Below are 26468 nucleotides of genomic sequence, written 5' to 3' on the forward strand. Positions count from 1 at the left end.
ATAACCAAACAAAGGTGAATCAACATCACTTTTTCAGGATTTAAAAAAATCATGGAACTTATCCTGCTTTGCCAGATAAGATAATTTATAGCAGATAAAATATAGAAGTTAGGCTGAGTGTGGTGATTTACTTTTATAATCCCAGTACTTTGGGAGACCAAGGTGGGAGGATTGCTTGAGGACGGAATTTCAAGATCAAGACCAGTCTGAGTAACATAGTGAGACTCTTTCTCTCTCTCTAAAAAAAAAAAAAAAAATTAGCCAAGTATGGTGGATGTGCCCTGTAATCCCAGATATTTCAGAGGCTGGGTGGGAGGATCTCTTTGATCCAGGAATTTGAAACTGCAGTTAGCTATGATCCCACCACTGCACTCCAGCCTGGCTACAGAGCAAGACCTTGTCAATAAAAAATATATATATATAGAATTTAGTGAAAGCCAGAGTCCTCTGGAAAGCCAACAGTTCCTGAATGCAACTGAGAATGTGGACTATTCAGAAGTCACCAAGGATGTACGAAACCCCTGGGAGATCAGATCTGAGTTGAACTGCCCCAGAATTTCAGACTCACATAGGTTTATAGAGTTCTCTGAAACCAAGATCAAAATATGCTTTTATGTCCAAAGATACTTCAAATTTAGGATGATTTCTTTGACAATCTTGGAATCACTTTGAACGAGATTAGAACTTCCAACCCAGATATGATTGGTCAAGACCTACAATGACTTGCTTCATTTTCCAATCCGAAAGTCCCTCAGAAAGGGTCACTTGAACAGCTTTGTAGACACGAGCTGGTTCCAGACTTTAGAACTTGTCTTGTCTTTGGGCAGGTTAAGAGATTGATAAAAAAAAAATGCTCCAAAGTCCACTAGCTACTGCTGTTGGATGGCTTGTAACCAGTCTCTCTGTCTTGGACTCTGGTTCTACAAAGCTAGGCTGTTTGCCTTGTCTCCTATTTCCCCCAAAACCAAGCCTCTGCCTTGTACATCAACTCCCTCTTAGCCTGCTTACTTTTCTCCGGAACTCAACCATTGTCCTCACAAAGTGTCCCACCCTTCCTTTATTGTCAGTCTCCTTGGGCCTGAACCCTAAGTGGAACCCTGAGTGGAATTTCACACTTTACCTTCCTGGCTACTTGGTCTTACGATCTGCATCTGCACACAAATGTATTCAAGCCTTAGTGTGACTCTGATCCCAGCGCCTGCTGCTGGAGGATACTGCCTGCCTTCCTTGCCTCATCCCAATCAAGTTTGTTGAATTCCTTTCATTTTTTAAATATAGGAACTCAGTATTCTTAGAGATTGACCATTTAGATCACCTAGTACTTCCTGCCTCTCATGATCTGTGACTTGTCTTTCTCTAACATATCACAGGGAAGAAAACCGTAACAGAAAAGCCAATGCCTTTCCAGCAATCATATTTTCCATGACTGTAGATATCAGTAGCTGGCTGGATAATGGCTTGTAAGCATCTTTTACCTTTCAAGCAATTTAATTCTATTGAGTTTTGAAATCATACTTTTATAGACTGTCATGTACTTAAGAGTAAGTCTAACGAATGACTTAGGTTAAATGTCAGTTAGAAGAGACTATAAGTCACAAAAAAACCCTCTAATAATATATTGCATTATTACATATGATAATCCAATACAATGCACTTTAAATTGCTTATAAAATGTAATGTCAAAGAATATAGAATTACAGAGTTTCAAAATTGGATGGGATCCTTGTTATTAGGATAATTATTTTCACAAAGACAAAAAGTTATTCTCAGTAACATTCATTTTCTCCTGCAACAAGTTTGTTGACCTACCCTTTATTACCTGTGCTGCCCAGAGGGCCTGGAGGTCAGCAGTGGGAATGGTAGCCCCAAGGGACTGAATAAGGTCAATCACTGCCAAGGTTGACTTCTCCAGGAGAGGAGGAAAGGTGCCTTTAAACAAGGTGACCTCATTGTCTCTGCTTTTGATGATGGAGTCATCAAGGAAGGGGTAGGCATAATCATAGCCTGTTGCAAAAATGACACAGTCAGTGGCCTCAAGCACGGTTCCGTCCTCAAAAATGGCTGAGGTCTCTGAACTCCTTCACATTAGGCTTAATGGATACGGGGCCACACAGAATACAAGCTGGGAGCTGGTCATTGAACACAGTCTCCTTCTTCAGGATTCTGTATGAAAAACAGAGACAATTATTAGGACTGTGATACTTTCCTTTTGTTTTATTGAACCATATACAAATTGATAAGGAAGGAGAACACTACCCAAGATTTTTTTCTGAGCCATGGAGCATAGTATGGCTGAAGAACAATATTGATGCTAGACAGTATTGTGAAGTAGAAGTTGCCATTGGCTGGCCCCATCTCTATTTTCTGTGATCTTTCTCTTCTATTCCATGGATCTCTTTCTAAATCCCAGAATAAACACAGTCCCCTCTTAAAGCCTATTTCAGAAAAAAATCCTAGAGTAACAGTACCTGAGTATCTGAATATTTTTTAACTTATTAACTATGAGCCTTGAGAAGATTAAGGTTTCTTAAATTCTTGATGCCTCATCAGGAATGGCAATAACATTTGTACCTATCTCATAAGGTCACAGGGAGATGTAAATGGTATAAACAATTTTTGCACAATCTCTATCAAATGCAGAGTGCTCAAAAATGTTAGCTGCTGTTCTCAATATAGTATAATGTAAGCTGGTCATCATAATGTAGAAAAGAGCGAATAGGAGGAGGAAGATTAAGGGTGGGAAAGCTGCCACCAAGCTCTCCAGAGACAAAGGATAAACCCTGTGTAGACAAAGGCACAAGTCAGGAGAGGGAATGTAAATAAGACCAGAAGAAGAGGGTAGCCAGCTTGAGGCTCTGGCCACTGCAAGTCTGGGCAGAGAGAGCTTTTGACTATTTTCTATATAGTAATATCTCCAGTGGAAGCAGCTAAATCTGAACTTAGAGATGAACGTGGACGAAGTTGAAGGAAAGGATGTTGTTCTTTATGGCTGTGGGAACTGGAGAGACAGCTACAGGCAGATTCTACTGGCAAAGAAACTGAATCAGATGATGAGATGATTAGAATCCTGGCTGGAAAAATGCTGAACTCCACTGTGCTTATTACCTGCCATTTATTTTAACTCACTGCCATCAGGTTTTCACCCCCACTACACATTGAAACTGCTCTTATCAATGCCATCAGAATCAAGCTGCCAGATCCAGTGGTACATGCTTATTTCTCATTTTACTCAAGTTAGTAGCATTTAACATAGTTGATGGCTTCCTCCTTCTTGAAACCCTGTTTTCATTTTGCTTCTAGGTCATCACTCTCTCTTGCTTCCTTTGCTACCTACCTGGTCATTCTTTCTGCTTCCTGCTGGTTTCTTCTCTTCCAAACCTCCAAACAATGGCATACTCCAGGACTCGGCCCTTTAGAACTCTTGTTTCCTCCACATACATTCATTCTTCAAGAGATGTCGTCAGTTTCATTTTTTTAAGTACTATCTTCTAATGACTCCAACATTTTAATTTATGGTTTGAACCTCACTCCTGTCTTGTGTTTCCAATTGTTGCTCAACATTCTTCTAACTGAATGTCTAAAAGTAAACTTCTCCTTTGGCAGTCTTCCACATCTCAGTCAATGTCAATCAAAAGTCTTGCTCAGATCAAAAGTCTGGAGACATATTTGATGCCTCTTCTTGATGTTGCATCATTTATCTAGTCTAGTAGAAAATTCTGGTTGGGTTCACCTTCAAGCTATATGCAGAATCTGCTCACTTCTTTATTTGTTGATTTTTTAAAAAACTTTTATTTTTTTTGTAGAGATGGAGTCTTGCTATATTTGCCCTGGCTGTTTTTGAATTCCTGGCCTCAACTGATCCTCTTGCCCTGGTCTCCCAAAATGCTAGGATTATAGGTGTGAGCCACTGTGCCCAGCATCTGACCACTCACTGCTAACAATCTTAGTCCAGGCCACCACCCCTCTCACCTGGCCTTTTTACAATAGCTTCTTAATTTCCTTTTCCTTTCTTTCTTTCCCTGCCTCCCAATGCTGAATGATCACCACAGCAGCCAGGGTAATCTCATTCATGCCAACCTAGGTCTTACCATTAATTTGTTCAGAAACCTGCTATGGTTTCCTGTTGCTTTCTGAGTGAAAGTCAGAATCCTCACAATCGTCTCTAAGACCCAACGCTGTTGGGCTGTTTGTATGTCTGTGATTCCATCTCCTGGTGCTCTCCTTTCAACCTCTTTTTTCCAGGAAAAGAAGCCCATTGCTGTTTGTGATCATACCAACCATGCCTGTGAGGAGGTGCTGCCTCCATTGTATTCTCTGTTTGGGACACCTTTCCTGAAAGATCCTTGTGGCTCTTTTGCGCATCTCCTTTGGACTTTGCTTAAAAGTCTCCTCCTTGTGACCTATTTTGTTTTCTTCTTCAGGGCACACATCATCACATGATCTTCTATTTTTTATTGTTGGTTTCAAACTACTTAGAATGTAGGCTCCATGAGAACAGGAATTTTTGTCTGTTTTGTTCACTACTATACCCATAGGGCTTAACACTGGCATATAATAAATGCTTCATAAATACTTGTCAAATTAATGAATTCACTTTGATGTAAACAATTCATAATTGGGGTTTTTCACCCCATGTCGAAGTCATTTCTTGTGATGCTACTGTCTTAGGGGATGTGGTAGGAAAAAGTGAGGAAGAGACCAAAGACAAAGACACGCATGTGGCATGCGTGTGTTCAGTAGGAGGGCTCCATCCTTGGCTGAGGATGAGTGTTTGGGACAGGGAGCATTCTTCCGCCTTGCTTTACTTAACATTGCTACTATGTGAGAGGCAGTAGAGCAGTGGCTCAAGTGAGGGGCTCTGGAATCAGCAGGTCTGGGTTTGTTTGAAATGCTGCTTCTGATACCTGGCTGTGGGACTGTGGTGATGTTATTAACCACATTGGATCTCATTCCATTTCTAAAATGGGTACTAACAGAACTCTCCTCATAGTTGATGTGAGGATAAAATAATTCATGTCAGAGCCTTAGCAGACTTGCTCTGACATGTATTAAGTGCTTAATTTTGATTATCATTACTCTAGGGACTAATTCCTGAGATGTCACATAACTTTCCAGCTGTGTACACCCAGTAAGGAGTATTGCAAAATAGGAAATCACTCCTGATTTTCGCCATTCTTTGTCTTCTGACATATGGGATGTGATTACTTTACCAATACTTTGATTTGTTTTGGAGTTACAGCACACATTAAGGGTTGCTGACACTGAGATAAAAGTCAGTAGGCATATTATGTTTAACTCCACATTACCCATTTAAAGGCATTAAGCCATAGTTTTCATGCTTGAATTTGGCATTCATCTACTTCATGTACCACCAGTCAGAGATGGCTGTTGGTAACTTGTTCTTGAGGAAAGTTTCAAATCAAGTGATAAACACTATGTCCCAAGGATAGCCATCATCCCAGACCCAGCTCATCACCCAAGAACCACCTTGGTGACCTTAAAGAACACCAATTCAAACATGAACGTAGTGACCATTGGTAAGCAGATATTCTGATATGTTCCTCAGGTGTCCCTTTAGGAATGGATTTATCACCCTAGCTGCTGGGAGTGGGGCCACATGGCACCCTCCAGCTGTCAGCCCTCTTTGGGAGTTGCTTTGGCAGAAGAGAGGGTCTCCCCCAAGGTCTTATACGCTTCATGAGTTTCCTGCTTTTGGTGACTGGTCGACTATAGCTGTATAAAAGCCTAACCCCTCATTTCAACTTAGGGAGATGCCAATGGATCATCTCAGCTACAGAGTCAGGTAAAAGGAAGCTTCCTTTCCTTCCTGCAGAGGAGATGATCCTGAGAGCACTCTCAACTAAATTTCCCAAACTCTAATCTGCATCTCAGGATCAGCCACCTGTTCACACTGTTGCAGGAAAACTTTTATATTTCAATAAAATCTTCTCTGGTATCAGTGACTAATATCTGAATTATAGTCACATTTCCCCTAGTGCTTACTTGACTATTGCTTTCTACAAGCAACTATGATCTCAAATAGGCATTTTGAACTAAATTGCCTGCCACCATCCAGAAAGAACACAAGAAGTTTGGAATCAGAAAACTTTAGGCTCAGGCAACCCCTTCAGGTCCCCTTCCACTGTGGGACCTTTTCTGTCCTCTCAATAAATCCTGCTTGAAAAAAGAATACCTTAGGCTCAAATCCTGGCTCTCCTACTTACTAACAATGTGACTTGGGAAAAAATTTCTTCAACTTCTTTAATCTTGTTTTCTCATTCCTAAAATGGAGAGAATAAGAACCCACCTCATCAAATTGGAGTGAGAATTAATTCAATGTGATAATCTGTGCAACATGGCTAACATTATCTGGCATATAGTATGTGCTCAGTAAATATCAGTTTCCTTTTGCTCTCCTTCTGTTATGTTAATCTTTAGCTGTGTAGTTTTTAGGCTTGCTCTCTCTCTTTCTTTTTCAATAATTTGTATATACAATGCCACTTCAAGACATCTCTTATAAGAGAAGTAAGATGAATAAGAAGAGACTAACGGATCTCTTAAGTTTAGAGTTTCTGAAACTGGTCTTTCGCTTAATCTATTGCATATGCAAATAATCACATATGCAAATACAAATCTCTTAAAGCTATGATTTTGTCATAGGTTTCCTTAGCTCAAGAAACTGAAATGTTTTACCTTTGTTCATGGAAAAATCAAATTTTTTAATCTTGTTATTCAAGTTCTTAAAATATTTGATATAACTTGACTCCAATCTTTCTTTCCTATCTCAATTCATGCAGCTCTTCTGGTCCCTGGAATCAGAAGACTTGGCTTTCAGTGACTTGATCATTAATTTTCTTGATGACTTTCAAGAAAACAATTAACATTCCTGGTCCTCAGTTATCTTTTCTATAAAATGACTTTATAAAAAATCTCAACTACTTTCTTCCCATAAGTAAAATTGCTTATTTGTCTGAAGGTATTTGAGTACCAAAGACAAGGTACAAATTGTTAGTATCAATAACATCCATTCCAAAATCTACAATCTACAATAGTCACATCTGCAGTGCCTATTCCTGTCTTCATGCCTTTCTTTGCTCATGCCATCTTCCCTGCCAAGAACAACCTTTGTCACCTCTTCAATTACATGACTTATATTAATCCTTCCAAGATTTGTTCCTCCTTCATGAGGCCTTCAGCTCTGGAATCACAGAGTTGAATGCCTGGATCGCTCATCTATCCCTTATTCCAGTGACAGTTCTTGTTTCAGAGCAGGAATCATGTCTGTTTTGCTTACTACTTTCTCTCTAGCACCCAAGCCCATGTCTGGCACATAGTCGTATCTCAATAAATAGCTATGGAATAAATGTATGCATGCTTGAATGGGTAAGCTCTGTTTGCTTAAATCTTATTCAGATACTTTAACTTTCTAACAAGCCCAAAAGTAGGGTCTATTTTTGTCTGGTTTACCATTGAGAAACCTGAGACTTGGTGGGATCGAAGGACCTGAACTAGTCTCAGAGTCATAACCTTAACCCTAATCTGCACTAGTTTTAGAGGAATTTATCAGACACGGGAGGCACCAAATATCTTGAAGAAAGAAGGTGGTTGTTGAAACGCTCCTTGCTGAAGTTCTGCCTTTGTGTATCGAGGGATTTAAAACCATGCTTGTTACCTGGGGAGGTTTAGCTATACAAAATGCCACTTAGTTTCACATCAGAGATTCCCCTCTTTCATATTCCACCTTTTGAATAGCAAAAGCTCTTTCTGTCTCTTTAAAGACAGTCTCCTGAGTGCCTAGGGCGTGGTGCCTGCTTGGCTATGTGACTGAGTTCCGTGGCAATGTCACAGCCCGAATTCCCCAGGCCGATCACCAGGACCCGCTTTCCCTGGAATATGCCAGGTTCCTTATAGTCCCTGCTGTGGAAGCATTTGCCTTTAAAATGTTTTAATCCTGAGTAAAAAGTGGGAAACGTGAATTTTAAAGATGTAGGGTACTATTCAGGGTTAAGTATGTAAATATTCATTACACAGGTACCCTTGTTGATGAGGCGTGCCTCCCCCCCGGCAGAATCCCATTACCGCCAGTTCTGTCCCCCTACACCCCTGGCAGTTTCCCACTACTGACAATCCTTTTCTTATAGTATTACGATAATTGATCAAGGTCCACTTATGAGCGAGGACAAATGATACTCAGTTCTTTGTTTCTGTGATAGATCACTCAGTATTATAAACGCTAAGTTCATTCAAGTTGCTGTGAAGTTCATAATTTTGTCCTCCTTTATGGCTGTGTAATATTTCTTCAGGTATATGTACCATATTTTTTAAAAATTTCATTAAAAAAACAGAAATGACCTTATGAGTGGATACAGTCACAACAATATGGAATTTTAGCTCTCCAAGTGTATTGATATAACAGAAGTATATTTTAATTTAACCCGTTTGTACTTGAAACACACACACACACACTATTAAGACATTCTTCATGTCAGATGTGTAGATAGCAGCTCAAATTTTGGCCTTACCTGGAAATTTTGGTAATTTGGGGTACACATGATGTCCTGAATAAATCATCACAGCATTAAAGACAGCTGTTTCTCTCCTGCTATCCTTTTCAGTGGTAACTTCCCACTGACCAGTGATTGAGAAATCAGGACATTTATTTATACTGGATACAAATGTCTAAGATAAATATAAAAATAAAATCTTATTTTCTATCTAACAAATAAATTTGGCATAAACAGTAAAATAAACAGTGGTTTAGAAAAAAATAATTCATTATTAAGGTACATATTACAAATTTAAGATTTCCTTGGAATAAATCAAAACACCAAATGGTGTGTGTCTGTATGCAGGAATATATGTGTGTATGTGTATATATTATATATATGTGTGTGTATATATTATATATATGTGTGTGTGTGTGTGTGTGTGTGTGTGTGTGTGTGTGTGAATAAATCTTAACAGAAATGACCTTATGAGTGGAAGCTCATATGTGTGTGTGTGTGTGTGTGTGTGTGTGTGTGTGTGTGTGTGTGTGTATATAAATCTTAACAGAAATGACCTTATGAGTGGATGCTCATATGTGTATGTGTGTTTGTGTGTGTGTGTGGTGAATGGTGCCAAAAAAGTATACACATTTTAAGAAAGGAAAAAAATTGCATTAAAATTATAATAATATATACCGATAACAAAAGATGAATACAAGCCATGTTAGACTTCTGCAATTGCAAGAGGTGCTCAGAGTTCCCATCAGTGGCCAGGCACTTCTAATTTCAGCAAACTACTGTAGGACTTGTTGCTGTGTGAGTCTTCCCAGATCTTCTGTTGTGCACATCACACACAGTACCATGTGTCTCAAACTTATCACGAATGCATGCAATTATTAGGTATGTTGGAGGTTACATACTCACACCTCCGCTGTCATTGTACTTCCACAACGTTCTCGAATTTCAAATGCCACTTCACAATGGTCTTGTGCTCCTCAAACGACAAACATGTTTTCGCTATTTTTCTGACTGTCCTGCTTGTCTCATGGCGGTGCTAGCATTCATTTGATTAACACCCTTTTTGAGCAAACATCATACTGCACATAGCCACTGTAACTCAATTCAACTTCAAATAGTTATACATAGATAACATCTTTTAAAATATGTATACTTTTTCTGGCACCCTTGGGTATATATATATTCCTGCATGGTTTATTGGGCATGACCAGTATTTTCTGCAGTACAAGAGTGACATCCCTTGGAGATATGACAGTATATTCAATCACAGTTTACAAGAGGATAGCACCACATACAGTAAGGAATTTGGTGGCCAAAAACTTTTGTAATGATAACCACATTCTAACAACCACCTTCTGACTTATCTTTACAACAATAACAATAGTAATAATAACAATAGTATTATTGTCGTCTTAAAATGAAAGAAATCCTCTATATTCAGGAAACACGTTCTCAAACTTCAGTGAGTATAAGAATCACCTGGAATGCTGTTAAAGTACAGATACCTGGACCACATTCCCAAATGTTCTAATTCAGTAGGTCAGAGGAAGAGCATAAACACGTATTTCTAACAAACTTCCAGGTGATGTTGAGGCTCCTTGACTCCTTGAACTGTAACTAAGTAGCTCTTGACAAGATTACCAGTAAATGTTTATTCACAGCTAAATGGCTGCATGTTTATGATTGATTTTTTTTTTTTGAAAGCAAGATTTATTGAGAGGTCAGAAAATCTCCCACAGAAGGAGGGGACCTGAGGGAGTTGCCCAAATGTTCTGTTTTTGTTTTTGTTTTTGAGTTGGAGTCTCACTCCATCACCCAGGCTAGAGTGTAGTGTCACTCTCACAGCCACTCCAGCGTTGACCTGCTGGGCTCTGACGATCCTTCTGCCTCAGCCTTCCAGGTAGCCGTAATTACAGGTGTGTGCTACCATGCCTGTCTAATTTTTGATTTATTGTAGAGATGAGGCCTCACCAGTTTACTGGGGCTGGTCTCGAATCTGCAGGCTCAGGCCATCCACTGACCTCAGCCTCCCAAAGTGCTGGGATTTACAGGTTGAGCTACTGAGCCCGGCCTAGTGTTCTGTTTTAAAAAGTCCTTTCAAGACTAGCCTGGGCAACTTGGCAAGACCTCGTCTCTACAATAAATCAAAAATTAGCTAGGCATGGTAGTGTGCACCTGCAGTTCCATCTACTTGGAAGACTGAGGTGGAAGGATTACCAGAGCCCAGCAGGTCAATGCTGGGGTGGCTGTGAGAGTGACACTGCACTCAAGCCTAGGTGATGGAGTGAGACTCCAACTCAAAATAAACAAACAAAAAACTCTGATTCAGTTACTCTGATTATATTAGAACAAGAATCCTTATTTGGTATTAATTGTTCTTAAACACTTTATTATGTAGTATGTCATATATTGAGAATATACACACATTTGTGTAGCATTTTGCTACTTATAAAATATAATAATAAAATAATGAGCATTTATGAACCCATGAGATCCTATACGTTATTTGTTTAGAAGAATTTCGAGATCTTTAGTTAGTTATTCTATTGTGAATGACACATTTTTTTGGATTATAGTTTCTGTTTGCTGCTGGTTTACAGTAATACAATTGATTTGATATATTAATCCTCTATGCCATCAGCTTGCCTAACTTTTGTATCTTTATTAATTATAGTAGTTTGTAGATTCTTTTGGGTTTACTATCCAGACAATAATATCATTTGTAACTTCAAATAGTAAAACATAGATAACATCTTTTAAAATGTTTTTCTTTATTTGTCTTACTGTCTCTCAAAAAAAATATCTTAACTATTGAAAAAAAAAAGTAATAATTAGGAATCCTTATCTTGGTCTGGACTCTAAGGGAATGATTCTAACTTTTCAGTGTTTAGCACAGCACAGACAGTAGGCTGTATCAGCAACACATGTAATTTAAAAATTTCTAGTAGTCACATTAAAACGTGAAAAAATGTATACTTTAAACGGATCTATCTGATGTATCAGTGTTTCACTAAGTAATTAAAATAAAAATTATTAATCAGGTATTTTATATTTTTTCATAGTAAAATCCAGTGTGTACTTTAAATTTATAGTGCATCTCAGTTTAGGGGCTAGCATTTACCATATTGAATAGTGGAAATTTAAGATGTTTGCGTATGTTTTGTTGGTAAACCAGTGCATAAAGTTGGGAAAGTCATCAGGATATGAGAAGTCTGAGAAACACATCATCTATTTGTTGGGTTAAGAAAATTCCCTTGGTAAGTTTTCCTAAAAAATTTTAATTTAAAACATTATTTGGCAAACACTTTTGTAGTATTCTTATTATATTTTTATTTCATTTGCATCTATTTTACTTACCTTTTCATTTCTTATGTTATTTATTTGTGCTTTTGCTCATTTTTTTTCTTAAACTGTCAGCTATTTACCTGTTGTTTAATAAGGCTTTTAAAAGAATAAACTTTCAATTTTGTTAATCTGCTTTATTTTTTATTTTATTAATTTCTTTTTATTATTCACTTCATCTATGTCCTTTGGGTTTATTCTGTTTTTACTAATTTTTTAAACTTCCTTTCCTTATTAGTTTTCACATCGTTTTCATTTTCTAGTGTAAACATTTATGTTTATAATTTTTATGAAAATATAGCTCATTTTGCTTCCCACAAATATTGATATAAATAATCTAAATTATTATTCAGTTATACATTTTAAAAAATTCTCATTGAAATTTTTTTCTTTGACCCACACATTATTTAGGAAAAAAGAGGGTTTTTTTTTTGTTTTGTTTTTGTTTTTGTTTGTTTTTTGAGTCAGAGTCTCACTTTGTCATCAAGGCTAGAGTGCAATGGCATGTTCACGGCCACTGCAGCCTCTACCTGCTGGGCTCAGGCTATCCTTCTGCCTGTAGCTGGGGTTACAAATGCATGCCATAATGCCTGGATAATTTTTTAATTTATTGTAAAAATGAGGTCTTGTCAAGTTACTCAGGCTGGTCTCGAACCCCTGGGCTCAGGGAATTCTCTTGCCTCAACCTCCCAAAGTGCTGGGATTACAGGTGTGAGTGCCTGGCAGAAAAAAACAGTTTTTAACTTCCAAATTCATAGATATTTTACATTTATTTCTTTGTTACTGATTTCTAAGCTGTGGCATTTTGGTGTAAAAACTGTATATGGTCAAATGTTGTGAATTTTTTATGTATTTTTTAGAAGAAGGTATAGTTTCTAAATCTAGGGTTGGAGAAACCGTTGACAAACAAGAAAGGGATAATGAAATGCACAAATGAGAATTCAATAACAGACATGAATTTTTCCTCATCTTTATGCCCAAATCTAATTTGTTGATAGCATCTTACCTTAAATTGTATGTATTTCAGGAGGTTCTTTTCTTTGGCAAATGCAATGATATATTCCTGGAGCTTGCCGTTGTGCATAAAGTTGGGAAAGTCATCGGGGTACAGGAAATCTAGGAAACACATCATCTCTTTGGAAGAGTTGGTAAACACAGATTGGTAAATGCTAGCTCTGCCCTCCTCTGCATGGTCCTGAGAATGTATAGCTTCAAACAAAAGAGAATTGGTAAATGAGTATACTGATCATGTTCAGGTCCAGTTCCAAGTAATTACAGTTGTCCCTCGATATCCCTGTGGGATTGATTCCAGGATTCCTGTGTGTACCAAGATCCATGGATGCTCAAATACCTTATACAAAATGATATAATATTTGCATGTAACCCATGCACCTCCTTCTGTATACTTTAAGTCATCTCTAGGTTACTTATAATACCTAATACAATGTAAATACTAAGTAGTTATTATACTGTATTGTTTTTTATTTTATTTTATTTTATTTTGAGTAAGCCCTCACTATCATAGCTTATTGCAGTGGCACGATCATAGCTCATACTCCTGGGTTTAAGTGATCCTTCCATCTCAGCCCTGTATTGTTTTTACATTTGTATTATATTTTATTATTGTGGGTTTTTTTTTTTTTTTCCTTGAATATTTTTGATCCATGGTTGGTTGGTTGAATCTCTGGATACAGAACTCACAAATGCAAAGGGCTGAATACATTCATGTGTGTCAGTCTTTACTCATAAGTAAATTCAGTAAGATGACAACTAAATTAACCTCACTTAAGCAATTAATGCTAACCATGAAAGCTTATTAAGGAAACTTAGAGTAAAGAAGAACATAGCTTTCTTAATGTCTCTTCTAAGGGAAACCATTTCAAATTCCATTATGTCCTTTTAGGAATATGCAACTAGAATCTTTTAATCCCCCAGGACCATTAAATACAGTGACAGTTATTTTCCAAAATTCAGCCTTGCATGATTTCAACGTGTCAGCTCATGAGGATGAGCATCTAATGGTGAATTCATAAAAGCAAACAATGGCAGGTGACTGTAACTGTTTATAAGACTTGTAAATGTGAGCACTTTCAAACATAATCTTTTAAAAATAAAGCACAGAATGTCTGCAATGTGTTAAATAATATGTCAAATAATTTGAACCAACATACAGAATACAAAGGCATTGCAAGTCATTTTTTTTTTTTTTTTTTGAGTTGAAGTCTCACTCTGTCGCCCAGACTGGAGTGCAGTGGCCGCTGCCGGCCACCGCAGCCTCAACCTGCTGGGCTCCGGCAATCCTTCTGCCTCAGTCTTCCAAGTAGCTGGAATTACAGGCATGCACTACCACGCCCGGCTGATATTTTGATTTATTGTAGAGATGAGGTCTTGCTGCCCAGGCAGGTCTCGAACCCGCGGGCTCAGGCAATCCACTCACCTCAGCCTCCCAAAGGCGCGGGATTACAGGCTGAGCCACTGAGCCCAGCTCATCGCAAGTCTTTTGATTATTTTTGTAGGTAAAAAATTTCTAATCTTCAGAGATATAGAACCATCTGAATTGGCTATATTAACTCTGAGAAACCATGGAACTATGCAAATAAAACCTTAGAGAAGATATTAAATGATGATGAAGAAAAAAAATGGAAAAAGAATGATCAATGATGAGATGAATGGGATGTTGTGTCGTAACTCTCAGCCTTAACCACATGCTGGAATAAACTGGAGAGCATTAAAAAAAATAGAGGTAGATCACACTCTCAGAGAATTTGACTTAACTAGCCAGGAGTTTTAAAAGCTCTTCAGATAATTCTAGAGTGCAGACAAGGTTGACAGTCACAGTGTAGACTTCAACAGATAGAAGGAAGTTAATGACCAACACACTACAGTTAGTGTGGAAGAGCATGCCATAAGGCACATTGATCACAGCTGTGAACCCTGCAAAGCAAGATGTGGGGGCAAATGAGAGCCATTAAATTAAAAAAAAAATACTGTTGAAACATGATTAGGAAGAAGTGGAACCTTAGTTTAGCTCTCTTGAACCACGAAGGTACTTCACGACTAGGCCATAGGTCTAGATGAACTGTCTTTCTTTCTCAGGAGCTCCCCCAACAAGAAATCAGTAAGTTGTCTGAATTTTGTTTTGAGGTTTCACAGTGAAAGAACAAATTGCAGATATCTGTGTATAGTTGCTAGTTCTGGATGGAAAGCACTTTGTGCTAGAAATTTCTAATTAGAGCTCATGTAACTCGAAATTGTCAGGGCCCCCAGATATGAATTTTAAGTATAATATTAGACTAGTACAGTCTTGTCAAAAGCCAGTGTGGCTGTGGTCTGATTGTTGGCAAGTATTTAAGTGTCAGATTTGTTGCTGTATTTGTTTCAGCAAGCAATGTGATCTTGAAATAGGGCATGAGGTTCCAGTTGCCCAAGTAGCTTGTTGACCTTGCTCTTATGCATGTGGGATGGGGAAGTGAAGGAATTGGTAGCTTTTGGGGAGTTGAGTATATTTGCATCAGAGAGAGCAAACATTAAAGAACAAGTTGATATGTAGTCTAGTGAAAAATTAGAGGAGGTTAAAAAAGGGTTCTATGTCCAGAAAACAAAGCCTCTATTCATGAAACTTCATGCCAAAACCCATACAAAATCGTTCTTCAGAAAGAAGAACATTTCACATTTCTTAGCTCTGTGGCCTAGTCATAAGGTATTTTCTCTGAGATCAAAGGGAGGAAAATATGCAGTTCTGGGTCTGAATCAGGGTTAGAAATCAGAACTAGAAGGGCAGAGGAAAGTGCTCTAGCAAAGAGCTCCAAACGTTTCAACTATATGTGCTTTCAGTGTTTTTTACACCTAAATAATGTTTGGATCCTTCTGGGGGAAAAAATAGCTAAGAGAATGTAAAATACTGATGCTAGAAGCTGAAAGTAATGAAAATACAAAATTAACACAATTTTGTAATATCTCATCATGTGAATACTAGTCATATCGCTTCAGACTCCTAATGGTTTGAGAAACACTGCTGGTCATGGCATCCTTTGCATTCTATAGGTCCTCTCACTGTGGTAAAATAATTAGGAAATTCTGAATAACCAATGATATTAGTTTCTTCTGGTTACTGTAATAAATACCCCAAACTTGATGGCTTAAAAGAAGAGGAATTTATTCTCTCCCGGTTCTGGAGTCCAGCAGTCAGAGATCACTATCATTGGACTGAAAACAAGGTGTTGGTGGGGCCGTGTTCATTTCCAGAAGCTCTAGGAGAGAATTTGTTCTTTCCTCTCTTAACTTCTGAAGGATGCTGTCATTCCTTGGCTTTTTCAGTGTGGAGACGCCACTTGCATTCCTTAGCTTGTGGCTCCCTTGTCCATCTTCAAGGTCAGAGCATAACATCTTCGGATTTCTGTTTTTGCTGAGGTCATCACATCACCTTCTCCCTTCTGTCTTTCTCTGTGAAGTCTCCTTCTTCCCTCTTTTAAGGACACATGTTATAGTATTTAGGGCTCACCAAGATAATCTGGGAAAATCTCTCTATCTCAAGATGTTTAACTTAATTATATTGGCAAATATCCTTTTTCCTTATAAGGTAATATTTATGTACAGATTCCAGGAATTAGGATGTGATATATTCAAGGGGCCATTGTTGAATTGTTTAGCCATCCCCTGTCCCCTAAAGATTCAAATCCATTCCATATGCAAAATACATTCACCTGATCCCAACATCCCCAAAGTGTCAACCCATTGTAGCACAAAATTAAGTTCCAACTCTCATCTATGTATTTTCAGCTCAGAAGTCCCAGATACTGCCATCTAAATTATTTAAATCAGGTATGGGTGAGACTCTGGGTATGGACCATCATGGAGTGAAATTCTTCTCCATCTGTGGAACTGTGAAACTAGAAGACACGTTATCTTCTTCCAAAATACAATACTGGGTCAAGCATGGGTAACAGTTATAGACATTCCCATTCCAAAAGGGGGAAAAAAAGAAAGAAGAAAGAAATCACCAGTCTCAAGCAATTTTGAAATCCAACAGGGCAAATTACATTAGATTTCAAGACCTGGAAATAATCCTCCTTGGCTCAAGCCTCTGCCCTCTGGGCCTGAGGTTCTACCCTGTGGGCTAGCCTTTCTTTTTCTTGAAGGAGGGCACATGTTTGCACCTGAGTAGTTTTATCAACCTGTGATATCAGGTTGAAATTTTAAAGTCTTCCTTGAGCAGCAAGAAAGGAAACTCTGTCTTTGGAGTGTTCCTCTCAATAACCATGTTGAATAGTAGTGTGTTTTATCTTCAGTAAGATCTTGCAAGTCATTTAAATTTGAGACTTTAGTTAAGATCACCATGTAGAAGAAATGGCTAGCCCAATAAACTCCTAGGGGAAATGGAAGACAGCAATTTACTAAGGAGTTACGAATTTAGGCCCAAAAGAAAGGTAAGCTTGAATTAGGATCTTGTCTCTATCATTTACCAGCTGTGTAATTTTGTTCTTTCTTTTTAAGCTTCAGTTTTTTGTAAAAAGAAAAAACCATACCTTGTTTATAAGATTATGATAAAGACTGAATTACATGGAAAAAGTCATTTGTCATATAGAAGTGCTCAATAAAATAGCTCTAAGAGTTATCAGTGTACTAATGTCAGTACATTCCAGTAAGGCATATTAGCTAGGCTCCGCAATGTTGTACAAGATGTGAGGTGGTTTTAAGAGTTTTTTACAGTCTACAAAATATATTAATGAGAATAATGTCTCATGTCTTTATAATATTTAAAGAGTTGTCACAGACACAATTTCATTTAAAACTCACAACCTTTTTATTGAGGTATGTAAGGTAATACTAATTTTGCATTTAAAGAAGAAATAGTGGCTTAAAAGGGTTATTGATCTACCTAAATTTTCATATATATATTAAAGGACTTTTCAGGAAAAGAAAAATAAGACAGAGAGTCAGGCTTGACCAGACAGTGTTCTTAAGACTGGGGTCACTGATGGAGTGGAGGGCTCAGGGAAGCCCCACACTTGCTGTTGTCTGGCAACACAGGAAGTGATTTCATGAATGCGTACATGCATGTCTGCTGGTAGTCTTCATTATAAATGCGCAGAGACAAAAGGACATTAAAGAACTTCAAAGCTGTGTCCTATTCTTGGCTTCTTTTGTAGCTGCCTCGGTTATGTGGTTTTGCAAGAGCAAAGTCAACACCTGAAACTTTAAAATCTGTGGTCTGAATCACTAAGAGGACCTTCAGTAGCCTCAAAGAAAGAATGGAAAACACCCTTGTGTTTTAAGCTAGCAAATCATTTAATTATAATTACATAAACCTAATCAATGTTTACCATAAATTTCATGTCCAAGTGACTCTTATTAATGATTTATCAAGGATGAATTCTGTACAGAGAGACCTTCGAAGTCCATTGTTTAATTTAATTCTGACTGGCAAGGAGGTGACTTTCCAACCCACTCCTGATGTTGTATTTTGTGGATTCCAACTAACAGGATTACAGTGGCCATGGTAGAAGGTTTGAGAGTCTGTGCTCATTCAGCCTGTTCTTGTATACCTCCCAAAATGCTTCCCCATCTATTTCAGTGTCGCCTACTCACCGAGAATTTCCACAGGCCCCCGACGTAATTGCTCCTCTCAAAGCAGGTGGGCTCCAGCCCTTCTTCCAGACAGCTCCTGAGGGCAGCCAAACCACTGACACCAGCGCCGATGATGGCCACCTTCTTCCCCATGGTTGCCTGTGCAAAGGCCCAGAGAACACTTCCAGCAACAGTATTACTGAAAACTTTCTTATTTATCTATTTACTTATTTTGGATACTTTTTGGCTTAATTAGAATATTTACTTTTGCATTCAAGAGAACAGTAATTTTAAAAACAGTTTGGAATTCCTTTTAGTAATCTAATTATATTTTGCATTTCTCTCTAATTTCTAAAGATGATATTTTCTTTGGAAAAAAGAGGCTCTTGGTTTTCAATCAGTGCTCCAAATTTATGAGACTGATAGTACAGCAATATATTTATCTTTTTTGCCTTTGGCCTTTTGTAATTTACTCTCTACCAAAGAGAGTAAGCAGGAAAAAAGAAGTGGAGAGTCACACTAAAACACGTGTACACCTACCTGCCCACATTCATATGTATGTACATGCGAATGAATAAACAAATAAATATCTTTATATATGTACACACACACACACACACACACACACACACACACACACACATGCACACACATGTATCTATATTTTCTTTCTACTTTGACACCAGACTGGAGTAAAGTCTGGGGATATCTGTGTTTCAGTATGCCAGGTAATCACTCCCTTTCCTCACCTAATAATATCCTTCACCCTCTCAGTTAAAAAGAAAAGTCAAGTCTTTACCTAAAAGAACATCTCTCAATGGCTCCACCCCTAACCTCCATTCTCTTCCAGGAAAATTACATGTCCTAACCATTTCCTTTTCCTGACACTGTTGTGCTACAAATTCTCTCAGTATGTATGTATGTGTATGTATGTATATACATATATAGAGAGAGAGACAAAAATCACACAGCTCTAAAGGAAATAAACTTGGATGATAAAAATCATGATCCATGATTTCGTAGAAACAAACTATCTGAATTATATTTGTCATTCTCATTCCTGCCATATTTGGTATAAAATTACAACATGCTCCTTTTTCATTTATCAACCCCTCCCTCCTCCCTCTCAGCCCTTTACAGTGTCATTTTTTTCTTTTTCTACCTTTTCTTAGTCTTCTTTTCTTCTGTGTGTCTAAGTCCTGTCCAAGTTGTCTGGACAGTTAGAGAAAATGCTTTCCTGCACCCACACTTTAGGGGGAATATCGGGAAGTGGAGGAGCTGCTCTTAAAAGTGTCATCATTTTCTTGTTCCTCTAACAGGCAGTCACACACTGAGTTCCTGTAGGGGAGGACTCTGGCTCAGTCTCTGGGTGCATAGTTTCTGTTTTCCCTTTGGTTGTGACAAACACAAACTGCTGATTATGTTCCTGAACCCTTGGCCTGGGAAGAAGGCAGTTTCTTCCAAGTGACTTTGCAGTCCTCCGTTTCATTTTATTATGTGTTATTTCAAAGATTATCCTATTTTCCTCATTCTTAGTTATTTTGTAGGTACTCCATAACATCCTCTAAACACTGTACAAAATCAGCTACTTAACTGAGATAGCACAATAGGGAAGATGACTTTTCTCTGTTTTCTCTCTGTGTATCTTTTGACCTTTGTGATCAAAGGCCTGTATTTCTCAAACTTATTATTTCTTTGTTACTTTGACATTGTGTGATCATGGGAAAGATCAAATTCTATAAATTGATCCATTAGCATCAGGTACAAGGTAAAATTAGTACAAGGTAAAATTATGTTGGCAGTACAACTAAATAAACTACATCCAACTCCCTGACGTGAAATACAGTAAAATTTCTCTGTAATCCTGCGCCTTGGGAGGCTGAGGTGAGTGGATTGCCTGAGCCCGCGGGTTCGAGACCTGCCTGGGCAACTTGGCGAGACCTCATCTCTACAATAAATAAAAAAATTAGCCAGGTGTGGGCGCCTGTAGTTCCAGCTACTTGGAAGGTTGAGGCGGAAGGATCGCCGGAGCCCAGGAGGTCGAGGCTGCAGTGGTCAGGAGCGGCCACTGCACTCCAGTCTGGGTGACAGAGTGAGACTCCAACTCGAAAATAAAAAAAAAGAAATACAGTAAAATTTCCAAAAACTGCTTTCCTATTAACCATGCTCCTATGATCACTTAACACTATGACACCTCACTCATCTTACCCAGTTAATCCCTTCACTAAACAGCTGATACTTAGTACAAACTGGCAAATACTTAGTTCTTGAAGAATTGCTCTTTTATGCCTTGTGAAGATAGTAATCTTCATCTCTAAAGAAATGTGGGGAAATAGAGAGCCAGAAATCCTTTGCATCACTTATAGTTTTGTGGTCTTGGGCAAGTCACTTAACTGCTCCAATTTTTGGCTTTTTCCTTAATAGAATGGAAATACTACATTATTGCTGTCTGTCTGGGTTTTTACAAGGATTCAAGGATTAGAGGGCACACACACACACACACACACACACACACACACACACACACTCATTTATATATGCATATATAAAACTTGGCATAGAGTTAGAAATTAGCAAATGTGGGTTGTAGATAAAAATTTTAAACAAATCATAGGTTCGTCAAATTTTCCAGGATTGCAATTCAGACATTATTTCATCTTCTCTCATTTTATATGGAACTCCTTATTAGTTTTTAATGCTATGCAACTGATAACACAAATAAAAGGTTGTGAGTACCTTAGGAAGCAATATGATTCTTGCAGCTTCATTCATCTAAGGATGGCAGGATGCATCTAATTCTATTTTGGTGCCTAATGTTTTCTCTCTCTTGGAGGTGAAAGGGCCGCCTTCTCCTTGCTGTTCTTCACAGGAATATATCCTATTTGCAGTAGACACATTTATTAGCCTTGGTTCTTTAGTCTAGCTTTTTTTTTTCTTGCCACAGCTTTCCACAAAGCCCTTCTTTCATCTTCACATTTCAAATGCCCAGGCCCCGATTGCTTCATCATCCCCTCTGTGTCCCCAAGCTCCCACAAAGTTTTCATCCATGGATGGCTGCCAAATTACTGTTGCTGTGGGGGTATATGTGCCATATTCTGTCATCTTGCTCTAGATTTTCTTCATATTTCAAATAAACTTTTGTTTTCTTATCTTCTGATTGGCAGGGAGTATTTCTCTTGTAACACTATGTTGACATGCATGATAACATGTAATGATTAGAAGGTTCATGTAAACTGATGATGGCTTTTGGAGATTCAGACTTGATCACCAAAGTGCCTGTGGAACCCTCCAAGGACACAGCCTCTCTACCGTTCACATTTTGAAGCTAGTATCTCAGGAAGCGTCAAGTGCACACACTCTGTGTGGGCAGTGCTAAGTGAGACTCAGAAAGCTCATTGTACCTTCTGCTATAAATTTAAGAAGCATACCATACCTTTCTAGCTTCACAGCCAGAGGGATGCTGTGTTTATTTTCAAGGACATATTTTTCATGTTTTTAGCTATCTGTGTCATGTATCTGTGGGTCCTAAATCACTTGTAAAATTCTTTTTTTTTTTAAGTTGGAGCCTCACTCCGTCGCCCAGACTGGAGTGCAGTGGCCACTCCCGGCCACCGCAGCCTTGACCTGCTGGGCTCCGGCGATCCTTCCGCCTCAGCCTTCCAAGGAGCTGGAACTACAGGTGCGCGTTACCACGCCTGGCTAGTTTTTGATTTATTGTAGAGATGAGGTCTTGCCAAGTTGCCCACGCGGGTCTTGAACCCGCGGGCTCAGGCAATCCACTCACCTCAGCCTCCCAAAGCGCGGGATTACAGGCTGAGCCACCGAGCCCGGCTCACTTGTAAAATTCTACAAACTATTTCCTTTTATGAGTTTGTCAATTGTTAACTTCAATAATGATAATGATGGTGACAGTGAAAATCATAAAAAGAAAGTATTCACAAATTTTCTTAAGAAAGAAGAGATATACTGTTAGAGTTTGTGATTTCACTCTTGGAAATATAGTCTATAAAAATACAAATAGAAGTATGTTTCATCAAATTGTACAATGAAGTTTATTTCGATGTTGTTCAAGAAATGAGATAAAGTAAGTGCTTTTTATTAGAGAACTGGATAAATTATCTCATCTCTTCCATGGAATATTCTGCAGGTACTAAAAAGCATGAATTAGAGCTATAACAGATGACTTGGAGACATACCCCCTTAAAGGATTGAAAAAAAAAAGAAGCAACCTGCGAAAAGGTGCTTATAATATAATCTTAATTTCAAAAATGAGCAACAATTTTAAAAAATTCTGTAAAGATGTGAACACAAACACATAGACATGACTAACTCATATTATCTATCATGAATTTTGATCAAAGAGGAAAACATGAATGTATATATGCCAAGTTGTTAATATGCTTGACCTAAGGAGGTAATCATATGTGAACTAAGACTAAACAAATAAATAAAATAGAAAAAAAAAACCCTAAAAAAATTATGTTAGGGCAGAAAAAGTGTTTTAGAATTTAGGTAATAAAAGACTGTACATTTCATCCTGGAACTAACAGGCGAGTACAAGTTAAAACAGAAACCTCAGACAAAGTTGGCTGTGATTCACTGTGATTTTTGACTTTTGAGTGCACTATTGAGAAACACTGAGTTAGAGTCAGATCCAACGATAAGGCACAAAGTGGCTCTTCCACTTGCTACTTTACACAAGGGCAAGGACTCTGTTCCCCAGACTGCCAATATTACCTGGGAGCAGAAAAACCAAAGGGGCTGTGGTTAAGGGAAATGAGTGGCCTAGAGCTTAGCTCTGAGTTCTCATCTGAAAGACTTCCACTGCAGTTGCTGAAGTTACAAATGACCATAAAAATCACCAGGCAAATGACAGCAATTGCCAGAGCCCAAGAGAGCAGGAGACTTAGGGAATAAGAAAGAGCTCTTGTAAGGTTTGTTAGAGGGAGAGAAATGGCCTTGGTTGCTTTGAAAATTTTGGGGGGTTGGTGCTGAGGTGGGCTCTAGTCCATTCCCCACATCCTATCGACTGGAACTGGGTAGGTGTGCAAGGGCCAAAAAAAATTTCTCAGGCTTGTTTTGAACTCATGAGGATCAGAGACAGTAGTTTAGGGTTCACACCAGAGAGGCTGGCCATTCATTCAGAGAACCCACATACTGTACCCAAAAGTGATGGGTCAGCCAGGAGCACTCAGGAAGGCAAAAGAGGAAGCAAAACAGGGAGCCGATTTTCCATACTTCTGTCTGTGTTTTAAAGCAGCAATTTTCAAAATGTCCTTTCCACTTAGAATCATATAATTTTAGAACTTGGAAGAACTTTAAGGAATTCATTTCTGAATGGTCTCACTATGACATTTTGAGCAGAGCAGTTTTTCCTTGTGTGAGACTATCCTTGGAATATCAAGGTATTTAGCTTGCCTGGTACCTAGTCAATAAATGACATTGAACACTCCCAGGCATTTGGAAAATAAAAAAACTGCTCCTATATATTTTTAGATGCCAATATAGAAAAGCTATCACTGAGAATCACTTATTTTATTTTTAGCAAAAATGTGAAGGAGGTTAATTAATTTCTTCAAGTTGTAGCTGACTAGTTCAACAAATATTGCATAAAATTCCTGTCATAGTTCAGATGCTGTTAGATGCTGAGAATATAAAGATTTATAAGACACAGACTAAAGAGTCGGCAAAGGAGACAGACGTGTAAGCAGTTAATTTTACCATATACACACTGTCCAACATGCTGAGTTGCATGGCATATTAAATAGGCAAAATAACAAATGTGTAAGGTTTATGGGAGCTAGCTGGTTGGAACTTTTATCAAAGGAGAATGCATATGCTGCCTTTCATTTGTATGCTAAGCTGCATCTGTATGCATTTTTCATTCATTAATCTAGTAAATGAGTGTCCATTATGTGCCAGGCAATGTTCTAAGTATTAGCAACACCTGCCCTTTGTAATTTCTTCAAGTGACCCCCTCTGTTGCAACTTTTCCAATTTTACTCCTAAATGTCTGACGATAGTGATATATATTTAAAATTTAGGCCCCCCACAGTAAGCTTTTAAGTGAATTAGTCTTCCATTTTACTACCCCTCATCCCCAGAATACCATCAAGAGGAGCAACTATTGGTCATTTAAAAAAAAAATTAAAACAAGGCTGGATAAAGTGACTCATGCCTGTAATCTCAGCACTTTGGGAGACTGAGGCAGGAGGATTGCTTGAGTCCAGGAGTTTGAGACCAACTTAGGCAACAGAGTGAGACCTTGTCTCTCAAAAAAAAAAAAAAGAAGAAGAAGAAGAAAAAATAATAGCCAGGCATGGTGGCGTATGCCTGTAGTTATAGCTACTTGGGCGGCTGAAGTGGAAGGATTGCCTGAGCCCAAGCAATCGAGGCTGTGGGGAGCCATGATCATGCCATTGCACTTCAGCCTGGGCAACACAGTGAGATCTGACTCCAAATCAATCAATCAATCAGTCTGAAATTGTTTAAAAAGTTTAAAGTTTGTAAAAATGTTACATATTATAATAAAAATATATAGTAATTAATTTTATATTTTTAATTGATAGATTAATCCAGTTGATTTAGAGATTGGCATCTATTTGTTTATGAGACATAACATGTTCATAAGCCAGTTTCTTTGGCTTGACTTCTTGAAGGTGCTGGAAGAGATTAAAACAGTCTTTGCTCTTTTCATCAGCAAACAACAGCAACAACCAAAAACTCTGTTTAAGCACATAAATTAGCATTTTTTGTGTGTGGTAAAAGTTAAAGTTGTTATATAATCCCTATTTTGTAATAATGAATGTTTTTCTTTTATTCCTAGGAGTTACTTCAACTCAAAGAAGTCTGTTTACTTTGACATCTGAACTTTCACTCTATCTGTTTTCTAAAATTTCTGTTATCATTATCATTGCCTAAACTTTTCTTTCTAAAAACAGATGATGGATTCATGTAGTATAGGAGTCATGATTTATAATCTTGGATTTTACTCAGTACCCAGACAATGCCCTATGCATAAATGGGTTTGCAAAAAATTATTCAGAGTGGTCAGAAGTTTTACAGATGGGCTCAGTTTTCGAGTCAGAAACCAAGTGGAGCAGAAGAAACTATGGTCTTTAGCAGCTTCCCCACAGTTAAGCCTTACTTGCATTTTTAAAACTTTGACAAATCTTGTTGTACTGCTTCTCACTGCCCTTCACTCTCTTGTTCATGTTACACATCATGAATCAGACGGGACCAAAGGAGACAAAAAGACAAAAACAAGCAAGCAAAAAAACTCAAATAAACCATCATAACATCTTTACTAGAGATTATCATCAGACCTGGAAAACAATTGTAACAGATCTATTTCTTTTTCAGCTGGAGACCTTATATTACTGCCAAATAAATCAATCTTGACAATAAAAGACAGATGTTAGTTAAAGGATAAGATGAATACATAAGAATTAGACAAAATTTATGTGCAATTTTCATAACGAAACTTGAAATTAAAACAATCTTGTTAGTCTTTTTAGTAGGCATCAAACTAATGAATTATCCATAAGGCTCACATATAAGGAGAATATTAAGTTGAAAAATCTACCTGCTACCACAGTTGATAACTTCCTCAAACCTAAGGTATGCCTGTGGGTAATATTATGGGGCTCAAGACACAGGCAGGGAATATGGAAGGAGAGAAAATGAAGACAAAGAAAAGTCAAAGGAGAATGATTTAGAGTCAGACAGACCTAATTTGAAACTCAGCTCCAGTGTGTATTAGCTGCATGCCCTTGAGAAAATTATTTCACGCCTTAATTTTTTTATCAGTAGAATAGGATACTGAAAAGGTGGTCACAGGAATAAATTAGCTGACAACGCAAAGTAGCAGTGTGTGCTACTTGGCAGGAGTATTTTTGCACACAGGCTTATTTCATAGCCAAGCACCATCTCCCTGGAAGAAAGCAGAGCTGGTAAGGAAAATTCTGACACATAAGTATACTCTTCTGTTTCAGAAAAGCCTTTCTTGGGTTAAAGCAGTGTGTTTTATAGCTTTTAGAAGAGGTAAGCAAAGAA

General features: G+C 38.0%; 1 protein-coding gene across 1 annotated transcript in view; it reads right to left on the reverse strand.

The window, feature by feature from the left end:
* LOC103263440 (dimethylaniline monooxygenase [N-oxide-forming] 3-like) overlaps positions 1-19620 on the reverse strand; it is a 28715-nt gene extending 9095 nt beyond the window's left edge. Inside the window, 8 exon segments of the mRNA XM_008061118.1 lie at positions 1820-2072; positions 2074-2163; positions 5433-5496; positions 7781-7951; positions 8523-8679; positions 12853-13041; positions 18435-18574; positions 19560-19620. Coding sequence (XP_008059309.1) covers positions 1820-2072; positions 2074-2163; positions 5433-5496; positions 7781-7951; positions 8523-8679; positions 12853-13041; positions 18435-18566 — 1056 coding nt within the window. The 5' untranslated portion in view covers positions 18567-18574; positions 19560-19620.
* Between the last annotated feature and the right edge of the window lie 6848 nt (positions 19621-26468).

Source organism: Carlito syrichta, unplaced genomic scaffold (genome assembly GCF_000164805.1).
Source record: "Carlito syrichta isolate Samal-C Ts95f unplaced genomic scaffold, Tarsius_syrichta-2.0.1 Scaffold305112, whole genome shotgun sequence".
Taxonomy (NCBI): domain Eukaryota; kingdom Metazoa; phylum Chordata; class Mammalia; order Primates; family Tarsiidae; genus Carlito; species Carlito syrichta.